The sequence below is a fragment of the Saccopteryx leptura genome, chromosome 2, assembly GCF_036850995.1.
Source record: "Saccopteryx leptura isolate mSacLep1 chromosome 2, mSacLep1_pri_phased_curated, whole genome shotgun sequence".
NCBI lineage: Eukaryota > Metazoa > Chordata > Mammalia > Chiroptera > Emballonuridae > Saccopteryx > Saccopteryx leptura.
In genome coordinates this window covers 230,338,497-230,366,467 of record NC_089504.1, presented here as the reverse complement: position 1 = coordinate 230,366,467, position 27,971 = coordinate 230,338,497, and the positions used below count along the sequence as shown (strand labels likewise).

The 27,971-nt window shown below is 43.3% G+C and overlaps 1 protein-coding gene and 1 pseudogene across 11 annotated transcripts in view; both read right to left on the bottom strand.

The window, feature by feature from the left end:
- Positions 1-26,254, bottom strand: part of PRR14L (proline rich 14 like) — a 49,856-nt gene extending 23,602 nt beyond the window's left edge. Inside the window, exons 1-4 of one of the 11 annotated variants that reach the window (XM_066370415.1) lie at positions 26,051-26,205; positions 24,204-24,326; positions 13,439-13,958; positions 3,360-3,432 (exon numbers count right to left, since the gene is read on the bottom strand). In XM_066370415.1, coding sequence (XP_066226512.1) covers positions 3,360-3,432; positions 13,439-13,909 — 544 coding nt within the window. In that variant the 5' untranslated portion in view covers positions 13,910-13,958; positions 24,204-24,326; positions 26,051-26,205. Of the gene's footprint in view, positions 1-2,102; positions 2,260-3,359; positions 3,433-13,438; positions 13,959-24,203; positions 24,327-25,637; positions 25,977-26,050 lie in introns of those variants that run through there. The other 10 variants (XM_066370417.1, XM_066370423.1, XM_066370414.1 and 7 more) reach the window with 10 other exon arrangements.
- Positions 19,864-20,956, bottom strand: LOC136393339 (transcription elongation factor A protein-like 8; annotated as a pseudogene).
- Positions 26,255-27,971: the final 1,717 nt, after the last annotated feature.

The following is a 27,971-nucleotide window of genomic DNA, read 5'->3' as shown; positions in this document are numbered from 1 at the left end:
ACACAAAAGTCCCTTTTAAAAAAATTATTGATTTTAGAGAAATAGAAAGGGGGAAAGGGAGGGGGAAGGGAGGAAGAGGAGAAATATTGATCTGTTGTTCCACTTACTTATGCATTCATTGGTTGATTCTTTTTTTTAGTGAGAAAGAGCGAGACCAACTGACAGATAAGTAGGGAGAGAAGAGAAGCATCAACTCCATAGTTGCAACACCTTAGTTGTTCATTGATTGTTTACTCACATGTGCCTTGACCCGGGGGCTCCAGCTGAGCCATTGACTCCTTGCTCAAGCAAGTGACGTTGGGCTCAAGCCAGGGACCATGGGATAATGTCTATGATCCCACACTCAAGCTGGTGAGCCTGCGCTCAAGCTGGATGAGCCCAAGCTCAAGCCAGTGACCTTGGGGTTTCAAACCCAGGTCTTCAGCATCCACATTCTATCTACTGTGCCACCACCTGGTCAGGCTGAATGGTTGATTCTTATATGTGGCCTGACCAGGGATTGATCCACAACCTTGGAGTATTGGGACCATGCTCTAACCAACGTGGTCAAGGTCAACACAGAAGTCCTTTAAAAGGATTAAGCTTCTTCTCATTTCACCTAAATGAGCTACAGCAATGATGTACATGATTATAAAGGGTCTCAAAATTCTAAAACCCCATGCTAACTCGGGAGTACTATGAATGGGACATATTTATAGAGAAGGAAAACCAATGCACAATGGGGAGGGTGTAGCAGCCTACGTTCACTGACTAAACAACTCAGTGCAGGGGATCCCAATTCATTCCTCAGAAAATTTATAAATTTTTGCAGAACACTGACCTTCAAGATGCCCCCATTAAGAACAAACATAATAGAAATGAAACTAGTAAAGCAATCTGCATGGTGCTCAACAGTGCAGCCATTTAAAGGTAGCAAAGATATTTTCATCAGGAAAACTTAAATATAATATGCTCAGGACTAGCAGCTATGATTGGGGCAGAGTGAAAATTTTGGCAACTTGGGTCCCTAGAGAGAGTATATACTAGATTTCTTTTCTTTCTTTCTTTCTTTTTTTTTTTTTTTTAAACAGAGACAGAGAGAGAGTCAGAGCGAGGAACAAACAGGGACAGAGAGATGAGAAGCATCAATCATCAGTTTTTCGTTGCACATTGTGACACCTTAGTTGTTCATTGATTGCTTTCTCATATGTGCCTTGACCACGGGCCTTCAGCAGACCGAGTAACTCCTTGCTCAAACCAGCGACCTTGGGTCCAAGCTGGTGAGCTTTTGCTCAAACCAGATGAGCCCTCACTCAAGCTGGCCACCTTGGAGTCTTGAACCTGGGTCCTCGGCATCCCAGTCCAACGCTCTATCCACTGCGCCACCACCTGGTCAGGCTACACTAGATTTCTAAGAAACTCACTTACTTCTCAATTCACTAGTAAATGAGAGGTTGGTAGATGCTTGGTTTGGACCTTGGCAAAGCAAGCTGAAATGCTAACTGCACTACATTAGAGCACGTGTCTGTTTAATTCAGATCCATGGTGACCGCATGGCCTAACTTTGTGCTCCCAAGGGCTCAATTCTTTCACAGATCTGCCTTCATGGAATCTTCCTTTCTGACTGGCTGGGACTCTGAACAGCTAACCTTGTTTCCTCATACGTAACACAGGGACACCATGGAAGGCGGAGGACTGAACAGTCAGGCACCAGGTCATTGCTGCTAAAAACTAGTAAAACCCTATCTCAAACTGAGAACCTCGCATATGCTTTGGGGGAGAAAAATAATTCATTTTATCAATTTAAGTCATTAAAGAGGAATGGTTTTATTAGGACAGGAAAAAAGTGTCATAAAATAGTTTATCTGAGATAATCTTTTTCAGAAGAGCTCAGCTTATCCATGGCTCAATGTGGGCCAGTTCTTTAGGGGACAGTAACTGGGTTAAGTCCAAGAACTTTTCCTGTATAAAAGGCCAGTTCAGTTGTTAAATGAGCATACGGTAAGCCTGACCAGGTGGTGGCACAGTGGACAGGGCATCAGCCTGGGACGCAGAGGACCCACGTTTGAAACCCCAAGGTTGCTGGCTTGAGCACAGACTCACCAGCTTGAGTGTGGACTCACCAGCTTGAGGCCAAAGGTTGCTGCTTGAGAAAAGGGTCACTGGCTTGACTGTAGCCCCCTGGTAGAAGCACATATGAGAAAGCAATCAATGAACAACTAAGGTGCCTCAATGAAGAATTGATGCTTCTCATCTCTCTCCCTTCCTCTTTGTCCTCTCTCTGTCTGTCACTAAAAACAAACAAACAACACACAGAGTAAACTTGAGCTTAAGCTGTGGGTAAAAATATACCAATATACCAAAGATTCAGTACAGTAATACTCGAGTCCCACTAAAAAGATCTTACGAGGGGTAAGGGGAGTGGCACTAAATGCATCCCTTGCAAGGATCTGAGAACTGGGTTGGACTTATGCACAAAGCAACATTTCTCATCTTCAGAGCTTTTTTTCATCTATACTGGACAGCTAAGCCTTTGAGCCTAGAGAAAATGTCCAGCAGCAGGAAGCAGGGTGATAAACTGGGACAAGTGTCTTTTCTCATAATGTCGATTTGTACTTCCTTTTCTGTCTAGGCTGCCAAGAAGCAGTCAAATCTGATATTACAACAGGGAAATATAATGAAAAACATTTGCTGTATCAACTTTTTTTTTTTAGTTCTGATTATTTTATATTATTAACCTTAATTATATGATATATGCATGTAGTCCTCGCTGAAATACCTAAGATTATTTTCAGCCTCGGGTGGGGGAAGAAGAATCCTGGCTAAGTATGTCTTTTGAATCTCAGCTTCCTAGTCAATCAATCAAACAAACAAACTAAAGACATTATCTCAGATGCCTATAGCCCAACATTGTTTTGAGGAGCAAAATAAAGTAGTGGAAAGGAAATGGCTTTCAAAACTCGGAAGATCACCTGGCAAGAACACCTTCTCCCATCCCTGCCTAGGAAGACAAAAACAGAGGTGCTGCAACAGTGTGGAACTGTGGTGGTGGATTCCTCCCCTGACCATGTTAACCCTTCCAAACAGGCAGTTTCATTTTGTAAATTCAAATAAAAGATTACACATCAGCAGTTAAGGTTCAACACATTGTCAATAAAGAATCATTATAGAAAAAGTGGAAAGTAAACTACTGTCAAAAAATAAGGCACTGTTCGATAATACCAGGGGTCTTCAAGTATGCCCACAGGCTATATTAAGACTTCTCTAGTTAAGTCAATCTCGCAAGGGCCTATGCTCCTTACATTCCCAATACAAAATGGGAAGTGTGAACTAAAACTGTGTATAAGTGAAAAAGGAAAAGATTTGAGAAAAATGAATACCTTTGCTCCTCAGACAATCTCCAGGGAGGTCCATACATATAAGTTCTTTGTGTGATGGCATTAGGAGGTCCTCCTGCAGTGAGAAAATCAGTGGTCAGGGAAGATTCAGAGATACTTGAGCTCATGAATGCATATTATCCTCTGAGAGACTTCTTTTTGACCCTGGAAATTTACTAGCAGTCACAAAGGAAACCTCAAATTTAAATAAATATTATCAATAAAAATTTCCACTTCTCTAGAATTTGAGCTTGAAAAGCGAAGTTTCCCAAGATCGGGATAATAGAGGTTTAAAATATTGGCCTGCAGATCTATACAAAACCCTACAAATACCTTCTGAATCAAGAAACAAATTGCAGCAATGTAGTCTTAAATTTTATTCAAAAGGAAAATAGCAGGAAATTTGGTATCAATTCCTAACTTTTTTTTTTTTTTTTTTTTTTTTACAGAGATAGAGAAAGTCAGAGAGAGGGATAGACAGGGAGAGACAGACAAGAACGGAGAGATGAGAAGCATCAATCATTAGTTTTTCGTTGCGCATTGCGACACCTTAGTTATTCATTGATTGCTTTCTCATATGTGCCTTGACTGCGGGCCTTCAGCGGACCGAGTAACCCCTTGCTCAAGCCAGCGACCTTGGGTCCAAGCTGGTGAGCTTTTGCTCAAACCAGATGAGCCCGCGCTCAAGCTGGCGACCTCGGGGTCTCGAACCTGGGTCCTTCGGCATCCCAGTCCGACGCTCTATCCACTGCACCACCGCCTGGTCAGGCAATCCTTAACCATTTTAGATACACAATTTTCTTCCCCAGTTTCATCCCAAACTTCTTAGAAAAGCTATTTTTTTCATTTCATCCCCCTTCATAGGAGGGGATAAGGGAAAACACTACTAATAACAACCAGTGTTCTCCTACAGAAGGAATTCAGAAAACTGGGAAGGGGCAATGGCAGAATGTGCATGGCACAGCAGTAGATGGCCTGAAGGTTAGGGCTCTATCAGGTTCAGCTGGGAGACACTGAGAGACCAAAGATGGCTGCTCACATTAAACTCCATCTGAGTCATTTCTTTTTCCCAGCCCGAAGATTAAAACTTTTTTTTTTCACAGTGATTTAATTGGTAAGCACAAGATTCTCACATAGCATTCATTTAAATCTACAGATGGTGACATCATTGTTAAAACTTTTGATAATTTTGCCTGACCAGGCAGTGGCGCTGTGGATAGAGCGTTGGACTGGAATGTGGAAGGACCCAGGTTCGAGACCCCAAGGTCACAAGCGTGGGCTCATCTGGCTTAAACCAAAAGCTCACCAGCTTGGACCCAAGGTCGCTGGCTAGAGCAAGGGGTATTCGGTCTGCTGAAGGCCCGCGGTCATGGCACATATGAGAAAGCAATCAATGAACAACTAAAGTGTCGCCACGAAAAACTGATGATTGATGCTTCTCATCTCTCTCTGTTCCTGTCTGTCTGTCCCTATCTATCCCTCTCTCTGACTCAAAAAAAAAAAAAACTTGATAATTTTTATAACACTTAAACCCTACAAACAAAACAAAACAAAAATAACAAGCAAAAGCTATTTGGATTCTAAGCAAAGTTCTATGATGGAAATAGAACTCATGAAGGGGAGAAGATAAAAACAATGGCAAATACTTGTGGGACACAAGCAGAAATAAAATATCATCACTGAGCCTGACCAGGCGGTGGCACAGTGGATAGAGCGTCGGACTGGGATGCAGAGGAACCAGGTTCGAGACCCCGAGGTCGCCAGCTTGAGTGCGGGCTCATCTAGTTTGAGCAAAAGCCCACCAGCTTGAACCCAAGGTCGCTGGCTTCAGCAAGGGCTTACTCGGTCTGCTGAAGGCCTGCGGTCAAGGCACATATGAGAAAGCAATCAATGAACAACTAAGGTGTCGCAATGTGCAACAAAAAACTAATGATTGATGCTTCTCATCTCTCCGTTCCTGTCTGTCTGTCCCTGTCTATCCCTCTCTCTGACTCACTCTCTGTCTCTGTAAAAAATAAATAAATAAAATTTAAAAAATATATATCATCACTGAGCCTGGTCTGCAGTGGCACAGTGTTTGATAAAGTGTTGACCTAGAATGCTGAGGCTGCTGGTTGGAAGCCCTGGGCTTGCCCGGTCAAGGCACATACAACAAGCAATGAATAAACAACCAAAGTGAAGCAACTATGAGTTGATACTTCTTAACTCCCCCACCCCTCTTGCTCTCGTCTCTCTGTAAAATAAGTAAAATCTTAAAAAAATGAATCATGATGAAACAGAGATGAGAACTGGCATGGCCTATCATATATAAAGCAGACTATTCTTTCATTTTCTAGTGAAGCTTTAGTGTGTAAAGCTTTCACAGAGCATGAAATAAAAAACAAGTATCTTCCAGGTAACATATGCATAACACTACCATGTACACAAAATGAATTCAAGCATGATGCCAGACTGAACTTATTTTATTTGTAAATGGGGAGAAGAGAAAGCTCTTACTACAGAAGGATGGAATTAGAAAATCACCATTTGGCAACAATCACAGTAATAATTATCTCAAAACCTCATCAATAGGTATTTAAACTGGTGTTGAAAGTATTGGTTAAAAGTTTGAGAAACAGAAATATTTACATAGTCTCAAAGTATCTTCCCACAAGATACTTAATTACAAGTGGGAAAATAGTAACTTCACAGTAAAGAAACCTGGTAACCTACCAGAACCAAGTGAGGAAAGTTTACCTCCCCAGGAATGAGGTACCCCAATGTCATCTGCTTTCCTGAGAGGATGCACTGAGAACCAGGATCACTTCTGTACATTCCTGCCCCAAGAATGCATAGTCTAACATGAGGAAACATCAGGTAAGTTATTGCTTAATGGTATAATTTCATTTTGGGAAGATGAAAAGAATTCTGGAAATAGACAGTGGTGACAGTTACACTGTACACTTAGAAATAATTAAAATGGTGTATTTTATGTTTTGTGTATTTTAGCACAATAAAAAAGCAAAAAAGCCCAGGCCTGTGTCACAGTGGATAGTGTCAACTCGGAGAGACGAGGTCGCTGGCTCAGTCCTGGGGTCGGGGTTTAGTTCGGTCAGGGCACATAATCAATAGGTGTACGAGTTGATGCTTCTCTCTCTCTGTCTGTCCCTCTCTCACACCCTTCCTCTCTCTCAAAAATAAAATATAAGACATTTACTTTTTGTTTGTTTGTTTGTTTGTATTTTTCTGAAGCTGGAAACGGGGAGAGACAGTCAGACAGACTCCCGTATGCGCCCGACCGGGATCCACCCGGCACGCCCACCAGGGGGCGATGCTCTGCCCATCCGGGGCGTTGCTCTGTTGCAACCAGAGCCACTCTAGCGCCTGAGGCAGAGGCCACAGAGCCATCCCCAGCGCCCAGGCCATCCTTGCTCCAATAGAGCCTTGGCTGCAGGAGGGGAAGAGAGAGACAGAGAGGAAGGAGAGGGGGAGGGGTGGAGAAGCAGATGGGCGCTTCTCCTGTGTGCCCTGGCCGGGAATCGACCCCGGGACTTCTGCATGCCAGGCCGACGCTCTACCACTGAGCCAACCGGCCAGGGCCAAAATATAAGACATTTAAAAAGAAGTTGAAAGTAACATGTATTTGGAAAAAAAAATAACATGGTTTGAGATGAGGAACTGAAGGAAGGCTAAGGAAAACTTCATGGAGTGCTGCTAAAGGCAAGTCAAAGACTACTGGAAAAATCATAGCATGTCAGGATGGAAAAGAACACCTCTGAGGTCGCCTGTCCAAACTAGATCCCCCTTGCTATACTCCTGACATAGTCACTCAGCCTCTTCATAAACATGACTTTCTTGTGCAACCTAACCCATTTCTAGACTTACCTAATAAGTACCTCTCATATTGAGTTCAATTCTGTCATCTTCTAGCATTACATATACCTTTTTAATGGTTTTATTTATTGATATTTTTAGAGAGAAGAGAGAAGGGAAGGGGGGGCAGGAACAGAAAGCATCAACTCATAGTAGTTGTCTCTTGTATGTGCCCTGACCAGGCAAGCCCAGGGTTTCGAACCAGCAACCCCAGCATTCCAGGTGGACACTCCATCCACTGCACCACCACAGGTCAGACATCTAGCATTATATTTTAAAATTTTTAAATGTTTTTAGGCCCTGGCTGGTTGGCTCAGTGGTAGAGCGCCAGCCTGGCATGTGATGCCCTGGGCTCAATCCCAGTCAGGGCACACAGGAGAAGCGACCATCTGCTTCTCCACCCCCCCCCCTTCTTTTCTCTCCCCTTCCTGCAGCCATGGCTCATTTGAGCAAGTTGGCCCCGGGGTCAGGGTGCATGTGGGAGTCTGTCTCTCTGCCTCCAACTTAATAATAATAATGTTTTAAACATTTGATTTAGAATCTCTTTCAGACATACAAAAAAAATTTGCAGGCTGACTGATAGAGCATCAACCTGAATGCTGAGGTTGCTGGTTCAAAACACCAAGGTTGCTCACTTGAGCATGGGCTCATTGGCTTGAGCACAGGATCACAAATATGATCTCAAGGTCACCAGCTTGAGCCCAAAGATTGCTGGCCTGAGCAAGGGGTTGCTGTCTTGGCTTGAACCCGAGGTCCATTCCCAGTCCAGGCACATATGAGAAGCAAATAATGCACAACTAAAGTGAAGCATACATGAGCCTAACTTGTGGTGGCACAGGGAATAAAACATCAACCTGGAATGCTGAGGTCACCAGTTCGAAACCCTGGGCTTGTCTGGTCAAGGCACATACAAAAAGCAACAATGAGCCTGACCAGGCGGTGGAGCAATGGATAGAGCGTCAGACTGGGATGCAGACGACCCAGGTTTGAGACCTCGAGGTTGCCAACTTGAGCGCGGGCTCATCTGGTTTGAGTAAAGCTCACCAGCTTGGACCCAAGGTCGTTGGCTAGAGCAAGGGGTTACTCAGTCTGCTGAAGGCCCACAGTCAAGGCACATATGAGAAAGCAATCAATGAACTAAGGTGTCACAACGAAAAACTGATGATTGATGCTTCTCATCTCTCTCTGTTCCTGTCTATCTGTCTCGATCTATCCCTTTCTCTGACTCACTCTCTGTAAAAAAAAAAAGGGGGGCAACAATGAGTTGTTTCCCACTCCCCCCACCTTCTTTCTAAAATCAACAAAATCTTAAAAAAAAAAGTGAAGCATACAGGAATTGATGCTTCTCTCTCCCTCCCTCCCCCCCCCCCCACAAAAGTTTGCAAATGTTCAAAAATTTTCTGTCGTCTTCATCCAGCTTTTCCTGACTTCCAATTGGGAACCTAGGTTTCAGGAGTTTCCACTATTTCCTAAATAAGAATAGCTCACAGGAGGCCCTGGCCTGTTGGCTCAGTGGTAGAGCGTTGGCCTGGCATGCGGGAGTCCCGGGTTCAATTCCCAGCCAGGGCACACAGGAGAAGCGCCCATCTGCTTCTCCACCCCTCCCCCTCTCCTTCCTCTCTGTCTCTCTCTTCCCCTCCCGCAGCCAAGGCTCCATTGGAGCAAAGTTGGCTCTGGCGCTGAGGATGGCTCTGTGGCCTCTGCCTCAGGCGCTAGAATGGCTCTGGTTGCAGCAGAGCATCGCCCCCTGGTGGGCGTGCTGGGTGGGTCCCAGTTGGGCGCATGCGGGAGTCTGTCTGACTGCCTCCCCAGTTTCCAACTTCAGAGAAATACAAAAAAGAAAAAAAAAAAAAGAATAGCTCACGGCACCTACACAACCCTTGCCTTCCTTCTGAAGGTGTGGAATTGTCCTGTGTGCTAGCCAGAGGATTCCCATGTGACAAGCCCCAGTAAAAGCCTTGGGCTTTGGCAAGTTTCCATGGCAGACATTTCCCATGTGCTGTCACAACTCGCACTTGGGGCAAGTTAAGTGTGTGTGATGTCCCTGGGAAAGGACTCTTCAAAGCTTGTATCTGATTTCCTCTAGACTTTGCCCCATGCCCCTCTTTCTTTTCCTGATTACTTTATATTCTTTTACTGTAATTAATCTTAGTTGTGAATATAATCATGAGTCCTGTGAGTTCCAATTAATCATCAAACCTAGAGGTGTTGGGGACCCCTGACACATCTGTATATGGAGACCTTCAGTCTTTTTTTTTTTAATTTATTTTATTTAATTTATTCATTTTTAGAGAGGAGAGAGAGATAGAGAGGGAGAGAGAGACAGAGAGAGAGAAGGGGGGAGGAGCAGGAAGCATCAACTCCCATATGTGCCTTGACCAGGCAAGCCCAGGGTTTCAAACCGGCAACCTCAGCATTTCCAGATTGACGCTTTATCCACTGCGCCACCACAGGTCAGGCGAGACCTTCAGTCTTTATTACAGCTGCATAGCACTCCATTATGGATGTTTACATATGTTTATTCAACTGCTCTCCTGTATGTGAACATTTAGATTACCTCCAATATTTTTCAATAATAATGCTTCAAAGAATAACCTTGTATATATGTATTTTCACATTGTTAGAGGTGTAACTCCAGGGTGGATACCTAGAACTAAGAGTGCTTAGTCAACAGGTCATATGTAGGTCTGCTAGGGGCAGCCAAGCAAGGTTATAGTATATATTCCCACCAGCAATGCATAAGAATACCCGTCAACCAAACATGCTGTCATCATTTTTCATTTTCACCATTCTCTTAAGTAAAAAGTGGTATCACATGTTGTTTAAATTTGCTTCTCTAATTATGAGTGGGGTTGATTGTCTCTTCATGTGTTTACAAAACACACACACACACACACACACACTGAATTATCCGAGTCTTTCCTCCATCTTTCTATTGGGTTTTACACTTCTCAATTAAGGTATTCTTTATACGTTAAAGATACAAGCCCTTTAATCTGTGATATATGTTTAAATATGTTCTCCAGTGTCTTCTGACTATTGGTGTTGTGCCAATCTAGCAAGAGTTCTCATCTTGAGATCCAAGGATGTCAAGGCTCTGCAAACCTTTGGAAATGGTATGTCTGATTCTCTGAGAGGTCTGCAGCATTCATTCAGATTTCCAAAGGGTTCTGTGACCTGAAAATGATTAGGAGCTATCACTGCCATGTCTCCACAAGCCCAAATGTGCTCAACAGAACTACTTTTTTTTTTTTTTTTGGTATTTTTCTGAAGCTGGAAACGGGGAGAGACAGTCAGAGAGACTCCCGCATGCGCCCGACCGGGATCCACCCGGCACGCCCACCAGGGGTGATGCTCTGCCCCTCCAGGGCGTCGCTCTGCCGCGCCAGAGCCACTCTAGCGCCTGGGGCAGAGGCCAAGGAGCCATCCCCAGCGCCTGGGCCATCTTTGCTCCAATGGAGCCTTGGCTGTGGGGGGGGGGGGACGGGACAGAGAGGAAGGAGGGGGGGTGGAGAAGCAAATGGGCGCTTCTCCTATGTGCCCTGGCCGGGAATCGAACCCGGGTCCCCCGCACGCCAGGCCAACGCTCTACCGCTGAGCCAACCGGCCAGGGCTCAACAGAACTACTTTTAACTAACAGCCCCCAAATTCCTGAAGGCTTCTCTCACTTCTCTTGATTTTTCTCTTTCTTAGGAAGACATGCCCAGCAACTCAGCCTCCAATGGTGTGTTTTCAGGTTGTGTCATTAACATGAATTTTATCCAGGAGTACATTCCTGGTTTTCTATAGTCCTTCTACATATGACTCCAGGCTCAGCATCAGGAGGAGGGGACAGGATCCTCTTTGGCCAGGAATACTGACACTCTTCTGGCTTCCCCTCTCACCCTACTCTCTCACCAATCCCAGGGGCATCTTGAACTCATCTGAGTGCTGTGGGGGAGGAGATTGTGAGTATGTTACTCTAACCATAGGCTAACCAGAACACAACAGAGCACAGACACCATCTCTCAGTCCAGAAAACACATTTCTGTTAATGTATGTTAAAAGCAAATTGGCTTTCCTTGGCAGCCATACCACAAAGTTAATTCTAAGTGACCAGCAAAAACCTGTAGATCTTGTTTCTCCATACTTTTTTTCACTTGTGGAATTCAATTTATGGAGCCAAGTACAAAATCTTGTATCGATTAAATTTCATTTTGCCTTACAAAAATCATAGTATTTACCTATAGTAGAGTTGGGAGAAAGGGATGGTTTTAAAAAAGAGACAGTAATCTTCTAGTTCTTTGGTTAGGTGGTATATACACACATGTGTAGATGTATATAAGTTGTGTTCACTATTATACTTTACAATTTATATATGCATCCTTTTATTTTATATTGAATATTACATTAACTTTCATCCTGTTAGATAGATTCGGCCCACCGTATCAAGAAGAAACCTTTAGACCAGGAGTCTCAAACTCGCGGCCCGCCAAACAATGTTGTACTGATTTTTTTTTGTTTTCAACTGCAGTGAGAAAAGTGTTGCGTAACAACAGTTGCCTTTTGTAGACCTAGTGCGGCCCGCCGAATGGCTGTGATCTTGCTCTGTGGCCCACATGCTGAGTTGAGTTTGAGACCCCTGCTTTAGACCCTGAATCTGTTACCTCACTCATTTAACTGTATTTTTAAGAGTAGATTGCCACAGGATAAAATCTGATTATCATATTCAACTGTTACTTAATTCATTCCTAGTTACAGTTAGTATTATACAGACCCACTAAAACAATCAACTGACTGATACCCTGTGTAAAGAAATTATGTATTTATGAAGTGGGAAATGGAGCTGAGACCAGAAAGTCCAGAAAATATAAATTTATTACTGGGTCTAGAGCAGGGGTCTCAAACTTGCGGCCCACCGAACAATTTTGTGCGGCCTGCAGACTAATCCACGAAGTTCAAAATATTTTGGATAAAATTAAGTAAGCCTAGGGGCCTACTTGTATTTTTCATTTCTCTAGCATCCTAGCTAGATATTAGCTTAGTTAACAGCAGTTGTGATGCGAACTACAGTTTCTGGTCATTTTGTGACACTGAAAAGTGTTGCGTAACAGTTGCCTTTTGTAGACCTAGTGCGTCCCGCCAAACGGCTGTGATCTTGCTCTGCGGCCCACATGCTGAGTTGAGTTTGAGACCCCTGGTCTAGAGCAAGGGTTGGCAAATGATAGCCTGCAGACCAGCACCTGTGCTTATAAATAAAGTTCTATTCATATAGCCACACTCATCAATTTGCATATTGTCTATGCTTCCTTACTTTCACTTTACAACTGTATCACGGCAGAGTTGAGTAGTTTCGACAGATATAATGTGTCCTGCAAAGCCTGAAATATATATTTACTATGTAGCCATTTACAGATAAAGTTTGTTAACTCCTGGTTTAAGGCACCATCGAGGGGAGAAAGTAAGTTTTCTAGTCCAATTAATTGGCAGGCATATTCCTTTAGGAATTGGGGTCCATCAGAGCTCACTAACCATTAGTCTCACAAAACTAACCCCTCTTACTCTAAGTTCAAACTCACAAAGAGAGATTTGATTTCCTATTTCCTACCAAGTAATAATCACACTTTTCACTGTGTACTAATTAAAGAACTAGCTTTCTGGCTTACACCTCAGCCTCTCATGACGTGGGTTAGCATGGGTCAGTCCTTTGGAGACCACTACCTCTGATATAAAATAAATAAATAAAAGTCAAGTTTTTGGACCTGTAAAGCTAAGGACTCATTTCAAAAATATAGCAACACTTCCGGGGTATCCATCCATTCTATGAAGCCCTACCTGAATCAACAGCCTCCCTCAATGACACCTCTGGGACATCTCACTCCACGATACTATCACTAATAATGATTCTACCCAAACTTAAGGAACAAGTACACATCATTCCTTAACATCGGATGCAGCAATACCACATCACTATCACAAAGACACTCAACATTTCATGTACGGTAGCTGCTTCAGAGAAGTGACACTTTGTCATTAAATAAGCACTTTCTCTCTTCAAATGTCTAATGTGATGCATGTGTTTCAAAAAAGCCAAAAAAATAAAAAAGTTAACACCAAAATCAACATTTTGAAAATGTTTCAAGAATAGATCATAAGCTACCTGTCAGCATCTGTCCTTTATCATGTGAAGTGTTACTCAGGAGAACTATCATTCATACTCAACTCCTCTGAATCAAGATGTCATTTCTTACCTGACTTGGGCTGATCTTTTCTCCAGCAGCTGTGGAATGTTGACAGGGGTCTTCCTTTGCTGCCCCACAGGGGTCTCTTACAATTTCCACCTGGTCCCCTCGATCTCTGCAGACCGTTAGTTCCATGCTCTTGGTTTTCTCTTCCCTAGCCAAGATCTCAGAAGCCAAAGAAACTCCTGCTGTGGAGTCCACCAGCCCACACCTCCCAGGCTCTCCCCCATGACGCAAGGTCTCAGAGGTTTCTTCACAACTTTCCACATGAGTCCTCTGCAGCTCCACAGGCACTGCCCTACTCTGATTTACAAGAGAGCTTGAGGCTCCAGGTTTTACATCTGGAATCACACTTGGCTCAGGGTCAGCATGAAGCTCTTTGGAGACACTTACTGGGAGGTCAGAGTATAATTCCTGCACCACGGCAGACATGGAGGAATCAAGTGGAACTGGCTGAGTCTCTACTCCGGATGACAGCATTAGGGCAGATGGAGATTATGGAGTCAAGTCTTACATCAAACGGTTCACCCTGACACAAATCAAAGGGATAAAAGTTTAAAACTTGGCAGGGTAGAAGAAAGTTGTCTCAGCTCAAATTGGCAAAAACAAGGACAATAAATTCTACCTCAAATGCTGGCATTATCTGGCATCAAAAAATTGTCGTTAATAGACTGAATTTGTGGGTTTGGGGTGGTGAACACACAATACAATATAAAGGTAATGAATTATATAACTGTAGCCTTGAAACCTATATAATTTTATTAACAACTATCACCCCAATAAATTCAATAAAAAATGAGCCTGAATTTGTGGAAAAATTCCTTAAAGTTTTAATAGACACCTGTCTAATCTCAAGTCAAATACTGCCTTATGAAATATTCTCCATTTAAATCTGGAAAGCCAGATTTAAATACTAGTAGGAATAAGACATGTCTAAGCAGCCATGGGATAGATCTGTAAATCAGAAGATCAAAACAGTTTTCTACTTGTTTTCAGGGCATGAACCTTGCTCATTTTGTTCCCTGCTATATTCCCACTGCCTAGAATAGGCATATGACACACAGTAGGTACTCTGTAAATATTTGCTGAATGCAGATATACTAAGGGACTCTGAAGGATTTGATTCACTGGCTTTTATTCATTAAGATACTTTCTGAAAGATAGAAAACAGAATTCCATTCCTTCAGTGCTTACCGAACCCTTAAGCTAGGATCTACGCCGGCGGGCACAAGACACTACTAAACCAGCTCTTCACCAGGATCCTTCCTGACTTTTATTCAGCATCTTGAGATTTTCTTTAGTGCCTTCACAGACATCACTCATTTGATTTTCATAACTCTTTGAGCTAAGCAGGGCCGCTATCATCTTCCCATTATAGATTTTATTTTTTCAGAGAAAACATCTCTAGGTTATTTTGACATTTGATTATGCTGCGTTCCCATCACCCAAAGTCCAATTGTCTTCCGTTACCTTCTAACTGGTTTTCTTTGCCCATTATAGATCTTTAAATCACACCTGAAGAGGTTAAAATGACCTGCTTAAAATATTACATGGTTATCTGAGAGGACAGAAGGGGATACCCAGGGGACTGGGAATGTTTAATTTCTTGCATAGGGTGATGGAAACACAGCGTATTTACTGAAATAATGTATCTAGGTAGTTTATAATATTGTATGATTAAAATAGTCACCACACACACACACACACACACACCTCATTCATTCCACACCAAGCTAGGAAATGGTACACTCACGACCAGGGTTTCCCGATTGGTAACTTTTCCATTTTAGTCTAGCAATAATACAGTGTGTCCGAAAAGTCATGGTGCACTTTTGACCGGTCACAGGAAAGCAACAGAAGACGACAGAAATGTGAAATCTAAACCAAATAAAAGGAAAACTCTCCCAGTTTCATACCTATTCAATGCAGTTTGATGTGGGCTCAGGCACAGATTTTTTAGGGTTCTATCCCGTAGCCTCTACAGACTTGTCACTGACTGATGGCCTACCAGAACGGGGTTTCTCCACTAAACTGCCGGTTTCCTTCAACTGCTAATCCCACCGAGTAATGTTATTCCTATGTGGTGGTGCTTCATTATAAAGGCGCCGATATTCACGTTGCACTTTGGTCACAGATTCAAATTTAGCGAGCCACAGAACACACTGAACTTTCCTCTGTACCGTCCACATCTCGACTGGCATGGCCTGGGCTGCTCCGCTGTATACACAGTGTTACATCATCATCTGCACATGCGCACATGCTGCCACATCATCCTATAGGAACTGGGAGGGTTTTCCTTTTATTTGGTGCAGATTTCACATTTCTATCATTTTTTGTTGCTTTCTTGTGACCAGTCAAAAGTGCACCATGACTTTACGGACACACTGTATGTGCAGGTTCCACAAAATTCAGTTTGACCTGACCAAGGTGGAAACTGGTTAACCAGATAAGACTCTGCATGCTTTCATTCTTGTTTTGCCTAATCCTAAACAAGGAGAGAGAAGAAATATTCAGCAACTCAGGGTTTGTAACAAGGACTTACTGGAGGTATTGATGGCAAATCCCTTTGGTCAAAATGCACACAGGAAAGGATGTTTCAGAAAACCAGCCGATTTCCACTCCTACCACTTCCTGAAGTCCAGTATTCCCCCCAGATAAGTGAAGTCCAGGGCTGGCTATTCAAAGACGCATCCCACCTTCTCTTCACTGACTATGACTAGATTTGAGCAGGAGGGACTTTCCAACACACCACATCAATCTGTACAACTCAGCTTCCTCGGTCCCTGTCTCTATTCCTACCTGATTATGTGGGGGGAAGCCCACAGATGTCACTTACACAAAGGCACATGCTCAGTTTCCTCATGAAGAAGTACTCATCCTGAATACTCTTGGACTATCATTCCTCCATGCACAAAAGATCCCATCCTTTCACTTGTGCTATTTGGACCCAAGTTGGTGGCTGAGGAAGGGCAGATGACAGGTCCTCTCATTGTGGACCACTCTGCCTTTCTAAACCATGGTGGATAGTTTCTTCATGTTCCTATGATTTCATTCACTGGATGCCCTTAGTGTATTTAAGAAACCCCATTTGACTGACCAGGTGGTGGCGCAGTGGGATGGGAGCGTAGGACTGGGATGTGGAGGACCCAGGTTCGAGACCCTAAAGTCACCAGCTTGAGCGAGAGCTCATCTGGTTTGAGCAAAGCACACCAGCTTGGACCCAAGGTCACTGGCTCGAGCAAGGGGTTACTTGGTCTGCTAAAGGCCCACGGTCAAGGCACATATGAGAAAGGAATCAATGAACTAAGGTGTCACAACGAAAAACTGATGATTGATGCTTCTTATCTCTCTCCATTCCTGTCTGTCTGTCCCTGTCTATCCCTCTGACTCTCTCTCTCTCTCTCTGTAAAAAAAAAAAAAAAAGAAACCCCATTCAAAGATAAAAGGATATAATACTCCACTATTTACTTAAATACTAGAAATTATAGGAAATCAGGCTTCTGGTCCATAAAGTTTAGGTTATACAGGAGGGCTGATAAACTTAAATCCAGCCCTGGCTCAGTGGATAAAGTGTTGTCCTGGCACACTGAGGTTGCGGGTTGAGTCCCTGGTCAGGGCATGTACGAGAAGCAATCAATGAGTGTACAACTAACTGGAACCAAGTGGAACGGCAAGTTGATGCTTTTCTCTCTCTCTGTCCCTTCTTTTTTCTCTCTCAAATCAATAGAAAATTTTTTAAAAAATCAAATGAGACTCACACAGTGCTTAGAGAAATGCACCCTTTTTGGAGCTACAGCCTTTCCCTCTCCTCTATCTCCTGCGTATTTCTGGGGGCGCGTGTGCGTGCGCACGTGACCATATAGGGGTTAGCAGAGATATAGTGGAATTGCTATTTGAAGCCCCCCCCCCAAAAAAAAAGGTAGGAAGTGCTCAATTTTAATTTGGTTCAGTTTCTCCTTCCCAATAACAAAATCCAGTTTTTGTTTGTCACAACATACAGGGTGGGGCAAAAGTAGGTTTATAGTTGTTCATATGGAAAATAATACAATAATTAATAGTAATAATATAATAAAGTATTTCAATCGTAAATCCACTTTTGCCCCACCCTGTATAAAAGGACAGGAGGTTACCGCACTAAGAGCAGGTTTGTTGATGGAGATCGGCTCTGTGGGTCTGTACACCTGCTTATGCTCAAGAGCTCTTCTCCCTGTATGCCACCAAAGTGTGGTGTTCTTAAAAAAAAACAAACACTTTTTTAAAAGCTATTTCATCTTTTTTATTTCATTAATTTTAGCGAGAGAGGGGAAGGGAGAGGGAGACAGGGACATTGACCTGCACCTGTATGTGCCCTGACCAGGAATTGAACCGGCAACTTCTGAACTTGGGGATGATGCTCTAACCAAGCTATCCGGCCAAGGCAATAATAAAATGTCATTTTTTTTTTTTTTGACAGAGACAGAGAGTCAAAGAGAGTGACAGATAAGGACAGAGAGACAGGAAGGGAGATGGGAAGCATCAATTCTTTGTTGTAGCATCTCAGTTGTTCACAGATTGCTTTCTCACATGTACCTTGACCAGAGGGCTACAGCAGAGAGAGTGACCCCTTCCTCAAGACAGCAACTTTGGGCTTCAAGCCAGTGACCTTTGGGCTCAAGCTAGCGACCATGGGGTCATATTTATGATCCCAAGCTCAAGCTAGTAACCCCACGCTCAAGCTAGTGAGCCCATACTCAAGCAGGATGAGCCCGCACTCAAGCCAGTGACCTCAGGGTTTCGAACCTGGGTCCTCTTGTGTTCCAGTTCGATGCTCTATCCACTGCACCACCACCTGGTCAGGCATTCTCCAAAATTTAATCCCTGCTATACCTTTCTTTTCAGGCTTCACTTTTTAGATGACCTCACATTTTCTTACAGCTCTCTGCTATGAGGATAACTTGAAACTGTCCCTCTAAGTATAGGGTAACCACATGACCCAGCAAGTCCCCTCCTAGTTATATACCCAAAAACATATAACCACACAAAAACTTTCACAAGTGTTCATAGTACCACTATTCATAAGAGCCAACAGTGGAAATAATGTAAATGTCCATCAACTGATGAATGGATAAACAAAATGTGGTCTATCCATACAACGGAATACTACTCAACTATAAAAACAAAGTACTAACTTATGATACAAGATGGATGAATCTTGACAGTGTTATGGAAAATAAGCTAGTCACAAAAGACCATATATCATGTGATCCCATTTATATGAAATGTCTGGAATAGATAAGCACAGACTTAGAAAGTAGATTAGTAGTTCCTTAGTGCTGGAAGAGGTAGAGAAATAGGAGGCGGCTACTTATCGAGTTTCTTTTGGGATCAATAACAATATTCTAAAACTGATTATAGGCCTTGGCTGGCTGGCTCAATGGCAGAGCACTGGCCCAGCTTGTGGATGTCCTGGGTTCAATTCTCAATTTGGGCACACAGGAGAAGTGACCATTTGCTTCTTCACCCCTTCCCCGTCTCTCTCTCTCTCTCTCTCTCTCTCTCTCTTCCCTTCCTTTCCCACAGCCATGGCTCAGTTGGGTTGAGGGCATCAGCCCTGGGTCCTGAGGATGGCTCTGTGGAGCCTCTACCTTAGGTGCTAAAAATAACTCGGTTGTGAGCATGGCAAACAAGCATATGAAAATAAGCTCAAATCATATGTCATTGGGGAATCACATAAATTAAAATAACAGATACGCCACTATACACATATTAAAATGGCTTTTTAAAAAGACTGCTGTTGGCCCTGGCCAGTTGGCTCAGTGGTAGATTGTTGGCCCAGTGTGTGGATGTCCTGGGTTTGATTCCCAGTCAGGGAACACAGGAGAAGCGCCCATCTGCTTCTCCACCCCTCCCTCTCGCTTCTCTCTCTCTCTCTCTCTCTCTTCCTCCCCTTCTGCAGCCAAAGCTTGATTGGAGCAAGTTGGTCCTGAGTGCTGAGGATGGCTTCCTGGCCTCCGCCTCAGGCACTAAAAAATGGTTCCTGTTTCAATGGAGCAAGGGCCCCAGATGGGCAGAGCATTGGCCCCAGATGGCAATTGCTTGGTGGATCCCAGTTGGGGCGCATGTGGAGTCTGTCTCTCATGTGGAAAAGAAGAAAAAAAATTAAAATTTATTATAGTGATGACTGTATGTGACCATGTTAAACACCACTAAATCATATAATTTAAGTTCTTGAATGGTATGATATATGTTATATCTTAATAAAGTTAATATAAAAAAAGAGAAATCTAACCCTAGCCTTAACCTTTTTTCAAGTTCCTGACCAGTTTTACTCACAAGGATGGCATCCCCCCAAACCTAAGAAAGAACCTATTCAATCTGAAGAATGAGCCTTATTACAGGAATGAGTAAGATGCCCTCAGTAAACTTACACGCTTATTTCTTTTTTTTTTTTTTTGTCTGTAATAATTGCCAGTTTTATTCCTCTGTTTAAGAGATCCAGAGGTAATTTGAGGTTTACATTTTAATAGTTACTTCAATCAAGAGTTTAGGTGCCCCCATTGCCCTTATAAGCTGGCTGCAAATTACTTGATTCTCTTATTAAAAAAATTTTTAATTGTTTGCAACACGTGTTCATTAAAAAATACGTATTAAGCAAAAGGAAAACTCACATCACACAGAAATATGCAGTTAAGTTTTGGATGTATGTATGTATACACACACGTACACACCGTTTGCGTTTTTATCCTACATTTGAGAGCTGATACTAAATATACTGCTTTGTAACTTGTTATGTGTTACACAATATGGACTTAACATATTTTCATGCATTTGTGTGAAACTGCCCAATTGAAAAATAAGGCCTGGAGAATGGATCAAAATACAAAATCCAGTAAGATGCTGGTAATAACTGCCTAAAACAAAATTCCACCAGCTGATTAAAAGTAAAAGGAAGGTAAAAGATATGTCAGAAAATGCTAACAGAAAGAAAGCAGGGGCCAGATTTTACTATCAGATTAAAAAAGAATTCAAGGCCTAAAGCACACAGGATAAGGACGTCTGCGTGAATGTCTTTGCTTCCAATGCATCATCACAAACTTGTTTCTTACTCTTCTTATTTCTTCCCTAAGCCTTTCCAACTCATCTACTCCTCTCAGCATTTCTTCAGGGTCCAAATACCTAACGGGAGTGTCCTCTTTAAATTCTTGGACCGGCTGAGTGGGCCCGCCTCGAAGGTTTCCTGCTGCTTCCTGCCTCACTCCGTCCCGGGGAGGTTGAGGATCCCCTCCTGCCTCCTGGGGTACATCCTCCGAAGGGTGCTCTTGGCCGGCCCTTGGCACGCTCTATGGGTTTCCTTCATTTTCCTCAGAAGACGTCTGCATGTTGAGTATTTTTCTATTATTTCCTTTTTAAATAAATTAATCCTGTAGGGATCCGGGAGATTTTTCTCCTTCTTCCCTCACTCGATTTGCGTCGCGCCCAACAGACCAGGAGTCCTGAAAGGATCCGGACACTTCTCTCCTCCAGCGATACAGAGCTGCTACAGGGAAACAGGCCTACACGCTTATTTCTGATCCAATTGTCTCTCTCAGTAATGATCTCCATTATCCTAGAGCTCAGACTTGATTCCCCAAACATAACTATATGACCTTTAATTAGCAACTGGTAGCCCACAGACACAAATCCAGCAGTGTCTAACAAATGCCACTTCTTAACATCCCCATGGTTCTAATTCAAGGTTTTGTTCTGAACACAAATTCATGCAAAAATACAAATTTGCTAAACATCTTTATCGCAAAGAGGCAATACTGATAATCACATAAAATGGCTCAAAATATTCCTCAGGGAAAAGAGTAGCTTTACCTTTCCTATGCCTCCACATACATTGTAAACATCATTGCCAAAATAAAATTTTAAATGCTTTGGTCACCAAAAGATAACTTCCAATTTACAAAAACCAAACACCACAAAGCTATCACCATCTCTTGATGTTCTTGTTTGCTAGAGTCATAATTCTCAACCTGGAAAACAACTAGGCACATTGGCTGCTGAAGCAAAACAGACACACCCTCCTTGTTCTCCCAGCCCATTCTGGGTCCTTAAGTTTCTCAGAAGCATCTGCAGTTGAGTCACCAAGAATAGCTGAGTGCCTTGGCTGGAACCCTCAAAGATGGAGTAATATTTTATTGCTTCTCAGCCTTTTGGCTAAGATCAAGTGTAAGGATGGAGTAATATTTAGATGCAAACCTAAAATTATTCTCAGCTCACTAGCTTGCATCACTAAACTCTTCTCTCAATAATTGCCATCTATCAAGATATTGGTGATGCCACCAAGACTGCAGAAAAAAACACCCAAATTTTAGCAAACTACATAAACATCAGGACTCTTAGTAAAATATATAGCATATAGGAAAATGTTTGAAAGATATAAACTTGCCTGGCCTATAGTAGCACAGTAGATAGAACACCAACTTGGAAGGCTGAGGTTGCTGGGCCAAAACCCTGGGCTTGCCTGACCAGGTGGTGGTGCAGTGGATAGAGCGTCGGACTGGGATGTGGAAGACCCAGGTTCGAGGCCACTAGCCTGAGAGCGAGCTCATCTAGTTTGAGCAAAAGCTCACTAGCTTGAGCCCAAGGTCGCTGACTCAAGCAAGGGGTTACTTGGTCTGCTGAAGGCCCGCAGTCAAGGCACATATGAGAAAGCAATCAATGAACAACTAAGGTGTTGCAATGCACAACGAAAAACTAATGATTATGCTTCTCATCTCTCCGTTCCTGTCTGTCCCTGTCTATCCCTCTCTCTGACTCTCTCTCTGTAAACAAACAAACAAACAAAACAACAACAACAACAACAAAAAACCCCTGGACTTGCCCGGTCAAGGCACATACGACAGGCAACCAATGAACAGCTAGAGTGAAAATCTTAAAAAAATAATAAAAATAATTAAGTTCGCCTGACCTGTGGTGGCGCAGTGGGATAAAGCGTCGACCTGGAACGCTGAGGTTACTGGTTCAAAACCTTGGGCTTGCCCTGTCAAGGCACATATGGGAGTTGATGCTTCCTGCTCCTCCCCTTTCTCTCTCTCTCTCTCTCTCTCTCTCTCTCTCTCTCTCTCTCTCTCTCTCTCTCCCCCCCCTAAAAATCAATCAATAAAAATAATTAATAAAAAATAGAAAAATACCCCCCCCAAATGGCTTATCTTTACGTTTTACTTTTTTCTTTTTTTACAAGGAATATGTATTACATATGTTGAAAAAAATTTTAATTATATCTACTTATCAATTTTAGAGAGAAAGAGAAAGACATTGATTTGTAGTTCCACTTACTTATGCATACATTGGTTGATTCTTGTGCCCTGACTGGATTGAACCTGTAACTTTGGCGTGTTGGGACTATGCTCTACCCAACTGAGCTACCTGGCCAGGGCACATATGTTAAAAATTTTTTAAACATTATTTCCCAAGATCCAAATATGTAACAATAAAGAATAACTAACTGTGCCTGACCTGCAGCAGCACAGTGGATAAAAGCATTAACCTGGAACACTAAGGTCCCTGGTTCGAAACCCTGGGCTTGCCTGGCAAAGGCACATACAGGAAGCAACCACTATGAGTTGATGCTTTCTGCTTCTCTCTCTCTCTCTAAAAAAAATCAATCAATAAATTAAAAATCTATCATTATCTTCCCAAATGTTAGCTCTCTGCCTCAATCATAAGTCTTTACATTAAATGTTAAAACTTCAAGTAAAAAAAAAAAGAGTAACACATGCCTATAAAATGTAGACAAGGATTTAGGGTTTAATTCTTGCTAATAACGTATAAACAACCAATTGGGTGATAATTATCTAGTTTGAAGTATAAGCAAGAAACAACCCAGAGATTCCCAGCCAACTCTTGCCAGCTGCTATTTGGCTTGTCTTGTTTACTATAATACAATGAAGATTTAGACTGGAGAATTAATTTTTTTCTTTGAGGAAAAATATTTATAGAGAGTAGGTAGTACTTCCAATAAAAGAAGGCATTCTTTTGAAGTGAGAACAATCATCTCCAGATCTTTGTGTTTCAAATGCAGAAGCAGTGCTGGAAGCATCTAGATGATGGTTTCCCTGTGGGGAGACCAGGGTCCCTATTCTATCATGCACTTACTACCTGCAAGGCCTGCAATGTGTCTCTTAACTCGCTTAGGCTAGTTTTTCACATGCAAAATTAACAAATTAAACAGAATAATCTCAAAGGTCCTGCCACCCATAAAAATCTTTTGACTCTAAGTAAAACTTTTCTATTTCACTGTTTCAACAAAGCACAACTATAACACATCAACAATAGGGTAGAGAACTCAAACTAATTCCCACTACAAGTACTCAAGGGCAAAGAGGTAATTTAAGAACACTTAAACAAAAAAGATAGAAAGCTTTTAACGTGTCTTCAGGCAACTTGGCAGTGTTTATTTCTATCCCACCAAATAAAAGCGAGGGGGGAAAATGACAACCAGTGAAAGATGACATTGCACTTCTAGATCTCCTTAGAATACATTTTATAATACTAAAAACGTGACAAAGTGGCAATTTTTACTTAAGTCGTTCAAACAGTCCCTAAAACAAAAATCCTGGGAGTAAAATGTTTGTAGCACTAAGAAAAAATAGGGGGGAAATCAAACAAAGAAAACAAAAGAACAAAAAACCATGTGCCCCAATAATCCTGACTCTGAAGGTCTCCCCTCCCTTTAATTCCAAAGCAAAGGGGCTGCTCTTAGTGAAAAGAAAAATAGTTAATAACACTGGACACTGACAATACTCACAATAATGATCAGGCCCTCAGAAGTTCACAACACTCCTTTCACCTTGAGAAAAGGGCTTTCATTTCCAAATATCCAGACACTAGAACCAATCCCTCTATGAGGGAATTCGGAGAAGAGGCCCTTCTTAAGAGACAGAAAAAGAAGAATCTTTTAATAAGATCTCTAGACAAACTGAAAGTGGGGCAGGGAAGCCCATATACTAAATAGGTCCCAACTCTTCAACATGGAATGTGCAGGGACTCTCAAAAGCATCAAACACTGTTTCTCTTTTCGTTCCTTAATTAGCATGCAGAGAAAGGATCCCTGTCTTCACCGGAGGAGTGGAGTGAAATGCTCCTGATTTCTACTGACAGACTCTCAGCATAGAAAGACTAATTTCTTTTTCAAAGGAAGAGAAAAGAAACCATCTGCGTTGCTCTAAACATATAGCAGGAAAGAGTCCTCCTCTCAAAGGTATTTTTCTTGAGAGAGCAAGAGAAACAAACTGGAATCTCCCTCTTTGGGGGAGGGGATATGTAGCTATTAGGAAGCTCTTTGGTCACTAGAGCAAGTAGAGGTAGGTATTCGTGGGAGAGGACATCTCTAACCAGTGAGGAAGTGATAGCTTCTGTAAACAAAGAAAAGGCTGGCTTCTGAAATCAGGTTTCCTTACCTCTTGAAATACAGACTTGTTTCCAAAAACGAAGTCTATTTTCCTGATAATTCTAATTGAGGCCCTTTTTGTTAATTGGGGAAGTATGGTAGGATCTAAGAGGATTAGAAGTGCCTCTTTCTGTACCCCAGGGGGGAAAGCCTTCTTTCCAGTTAGAAAGGTTGGGTTGAATACTTGCGATGGGGGCTATGGGGTGGAGGCTGAGGTGAGGGTGATGAAAGGAGCCATGCACAGAAAAATCTGTTTCCTGTATTAGATATTAGTTTCCTTTAAAAAACAAACTAAGTAACAGTAATAGCAAGAATTGACCAAAAGGTTACTACTATGTACTAATCACTCACACAAATTCTTCTTTAGCCCTTATGACAATTCCATGAAAAGTGTACCCAAATTAGAGATGGGCTGGGTGAGGAAGGTTAAGCTATTAGTCAAGGTCACAAAGACGGGAACTGGGAGACAAGGCTTGCAAATATCACACTCCAAACGCCAATCGTGCAAAGAAAGGAGCTCACTGCACACCGAGAGACGGGGGTTAAGAGAGAAGTTAGGCTCCTTCTGTGGACGTGACTGGGGGAAGGGAAAAAAAACTGACTTGTAATACCAAGAGGTAAATTCAGAGTCTTCCTCCCTATATCTCGGGGTAAAGGTGAAAAATAAAGGAGTTAAGTCTCTTTTACAGGGAAGGGAGATCTCTGTCACTTTTAGGCAAGTTGAGCCTCGCTCTTCACTTGAGGGGCTGTGCTGACCAAATTCGGGGGGGGGAGGTCTTGTTTGGGGGTTACCTTTCATACCCTCCTTAAAATAAGTTCAGAATCACCCTCTCGCACCCCGGGAGCGGGTCTTGCTCTGCTAATAAACGCACGGGAGCTGGAGAAGAGCGTACGCCCACGGAAAAAGGCGTCGCTCTCCCCGAAGGAAGTTGGGGGGTCTCCTGCCGTATCGAGTTTGAAGAAGAGTATCTCCCCCGCCGGAGCCATGACTCGGTTAAGCCGTTTCGCCCTCGCGACGCAGGGCCTGGTCTCCTCCCTTTCCCCAGGTCGTTCTGCCGCACGCCGCGTAGCCTCAGTCCCCTTCAGCACCCCGAGAGCGGGGGACTGGGCTCCCCCTCAACCTGCACCTCCCGGCGGATGGTCCTCTTGGGGTGGAGTGGGGCGGGGCGACTGCGCCCGAAGCCTTCCCGCCCCCAGCCTCTTACCCTGAGCCCTGCTCCACGGCCCGCTCTCGCCCCGCCAGCCCAGCCTCTGCAGCTGCAGCCCCGCCGCCGTCAAGTCTACCTGAGCCTACGAAGCCAAGAGAGCCCACGGGCGCTCCGGCCGCCGCCACCTCTTCGTCTCTATGGTCCTCCCCCCTCCTCTCGTACTTCCTCATCCGGGGCCGAAGACAACCATGCGGGCTCACCCAAGTCCCGCCTCCTCACAGTGCGCGCGCAACTCCCAAGGGCGGATTGTCCAGCGTCGGACTCCCGCCCTACGCTACCTTGCGTCTCTTTCGGCACCGCCTCTGCGGCCCGTACTTTTAAAGGCAAACGGACCTTTTTATCCAGCTCCTGAGGAGCTCTAAGGGCCTAATGTTTGTCTATACCGCCCACACCCTGGTCCAGTCCACCATTTCTCTGGCCTGAGTGCTGCAACTGTATGGGCCTTCCGCCTTTCAGTGTGGCAGCCCAAGAGGTCTTTATATATAGTTGGAATCAGTGTTTTATGTGATGCTACTCCCCTCCTTGTTCTAATCACATTGACCACTAAATCTAAATGGCACTTCTCTGCTTCCAGTCCTTCAAGGCAAGGCATCTTGTTTTAATTTTGTCACAGCTTTAACACCAGCTGAAATTGTGTTTTATATCTCTCTCTCTCTCTCTTTCAAACTGTTAGAGAAAGTTTATTTGTAAAGTCACAGCTGTAGAATAAGTAAACTGGAGAAGAAACGGGCTCAGGAAACAAGTTACAGAGGCAAAAAGAAGGGCTCTTGGAACTTAAGAGAGAGAGAGGCAAAGACAAGGCCCCTAGAGCAGGGGTCTCAAACTCGCGGCCTGCGGGCCGCATGCGGCCCGCCAAACAATTTTGTGCGGCCCGCAGACTAATCCACGAAGTTCAAAATATTTTGGATAAAATTAAGTAAGCCTAAGGGCCTACTTGTATTTTTCATTTCTCTAGCATCCTATCTAGATATTAGCTTAGTTAACAGCAGTTGTGATGCGAACTAGTTTCTGGTCGTTTTGTGACAGAGTAAACTGCATGTACGATTGTGCTTGTACTGATTTTTTTTTTTTGTTTTCAACTGCAGTGAGAAAAGTGTTGCGTAACAGTTGCCTTTTGTAGACCTAATGCAGCCCGCTGAACGGCTGTGATCTTGCTCTGCGGCCCATATGCTGAGCTGAGTTTGAGACCCCTGCCCTAGAGGAAGGGAGTGGGGAGAGGCATGCTCCAAAGAGTATGCTCCATCTCTTTCTTGACTGTTCTTGTCCCTTTCCACCCGTGTGTGTGTGTGTGTGTTTAATTTAATTTTTTTATTATTTTACAGAGACAGAGAGAGAGAGAGAGTCAGAGAGAGGGATGAATAGGGACAGACAGACAGGAACAAAGAGAGATGAGAAGCATCAATCATTAGTTTTTCATTGCGACACCTTAGTAGTTCATTGATTGCTTTCTCATATGTGCCTTGACCGAGGGCCTTCAGCAGAGCGAGTAACCCCTTGCTCAAGCCTGTGACCTTGGGTCCAAGCTGGTGAGCTTTGCTCAAACCAGATGAGCCCGAGCTCAAGCTGGTGACCTCGGGGTCTCGAACCCAGGTCCTCCGCTTCCCAGTCCGACGCTCTATCCACTGCACCACCGCTGGTCAGGCACTCTTGTGTGTTCTGTTCATTCTTTGTTCAGCACCTAGTGGTGTCCTACATACACAGACGTTCAACAGACATTTGAAAGAGAGAAAATAATCTTCATCAAATATGGAATTGAGGAGGTCCTGAGAATGCAATCAACTTGCCCCAAATAACACAGCTTTGTGTTTAAAACAGAAATCTGTTGCTTCTTGGACTTTAGAGCAGCTACAGGTTTGAAAGTTTGGGAGAGACTTTAATTCTCCCTTTTCTGATCAAGATATCTTTGAGCCAGCCAACA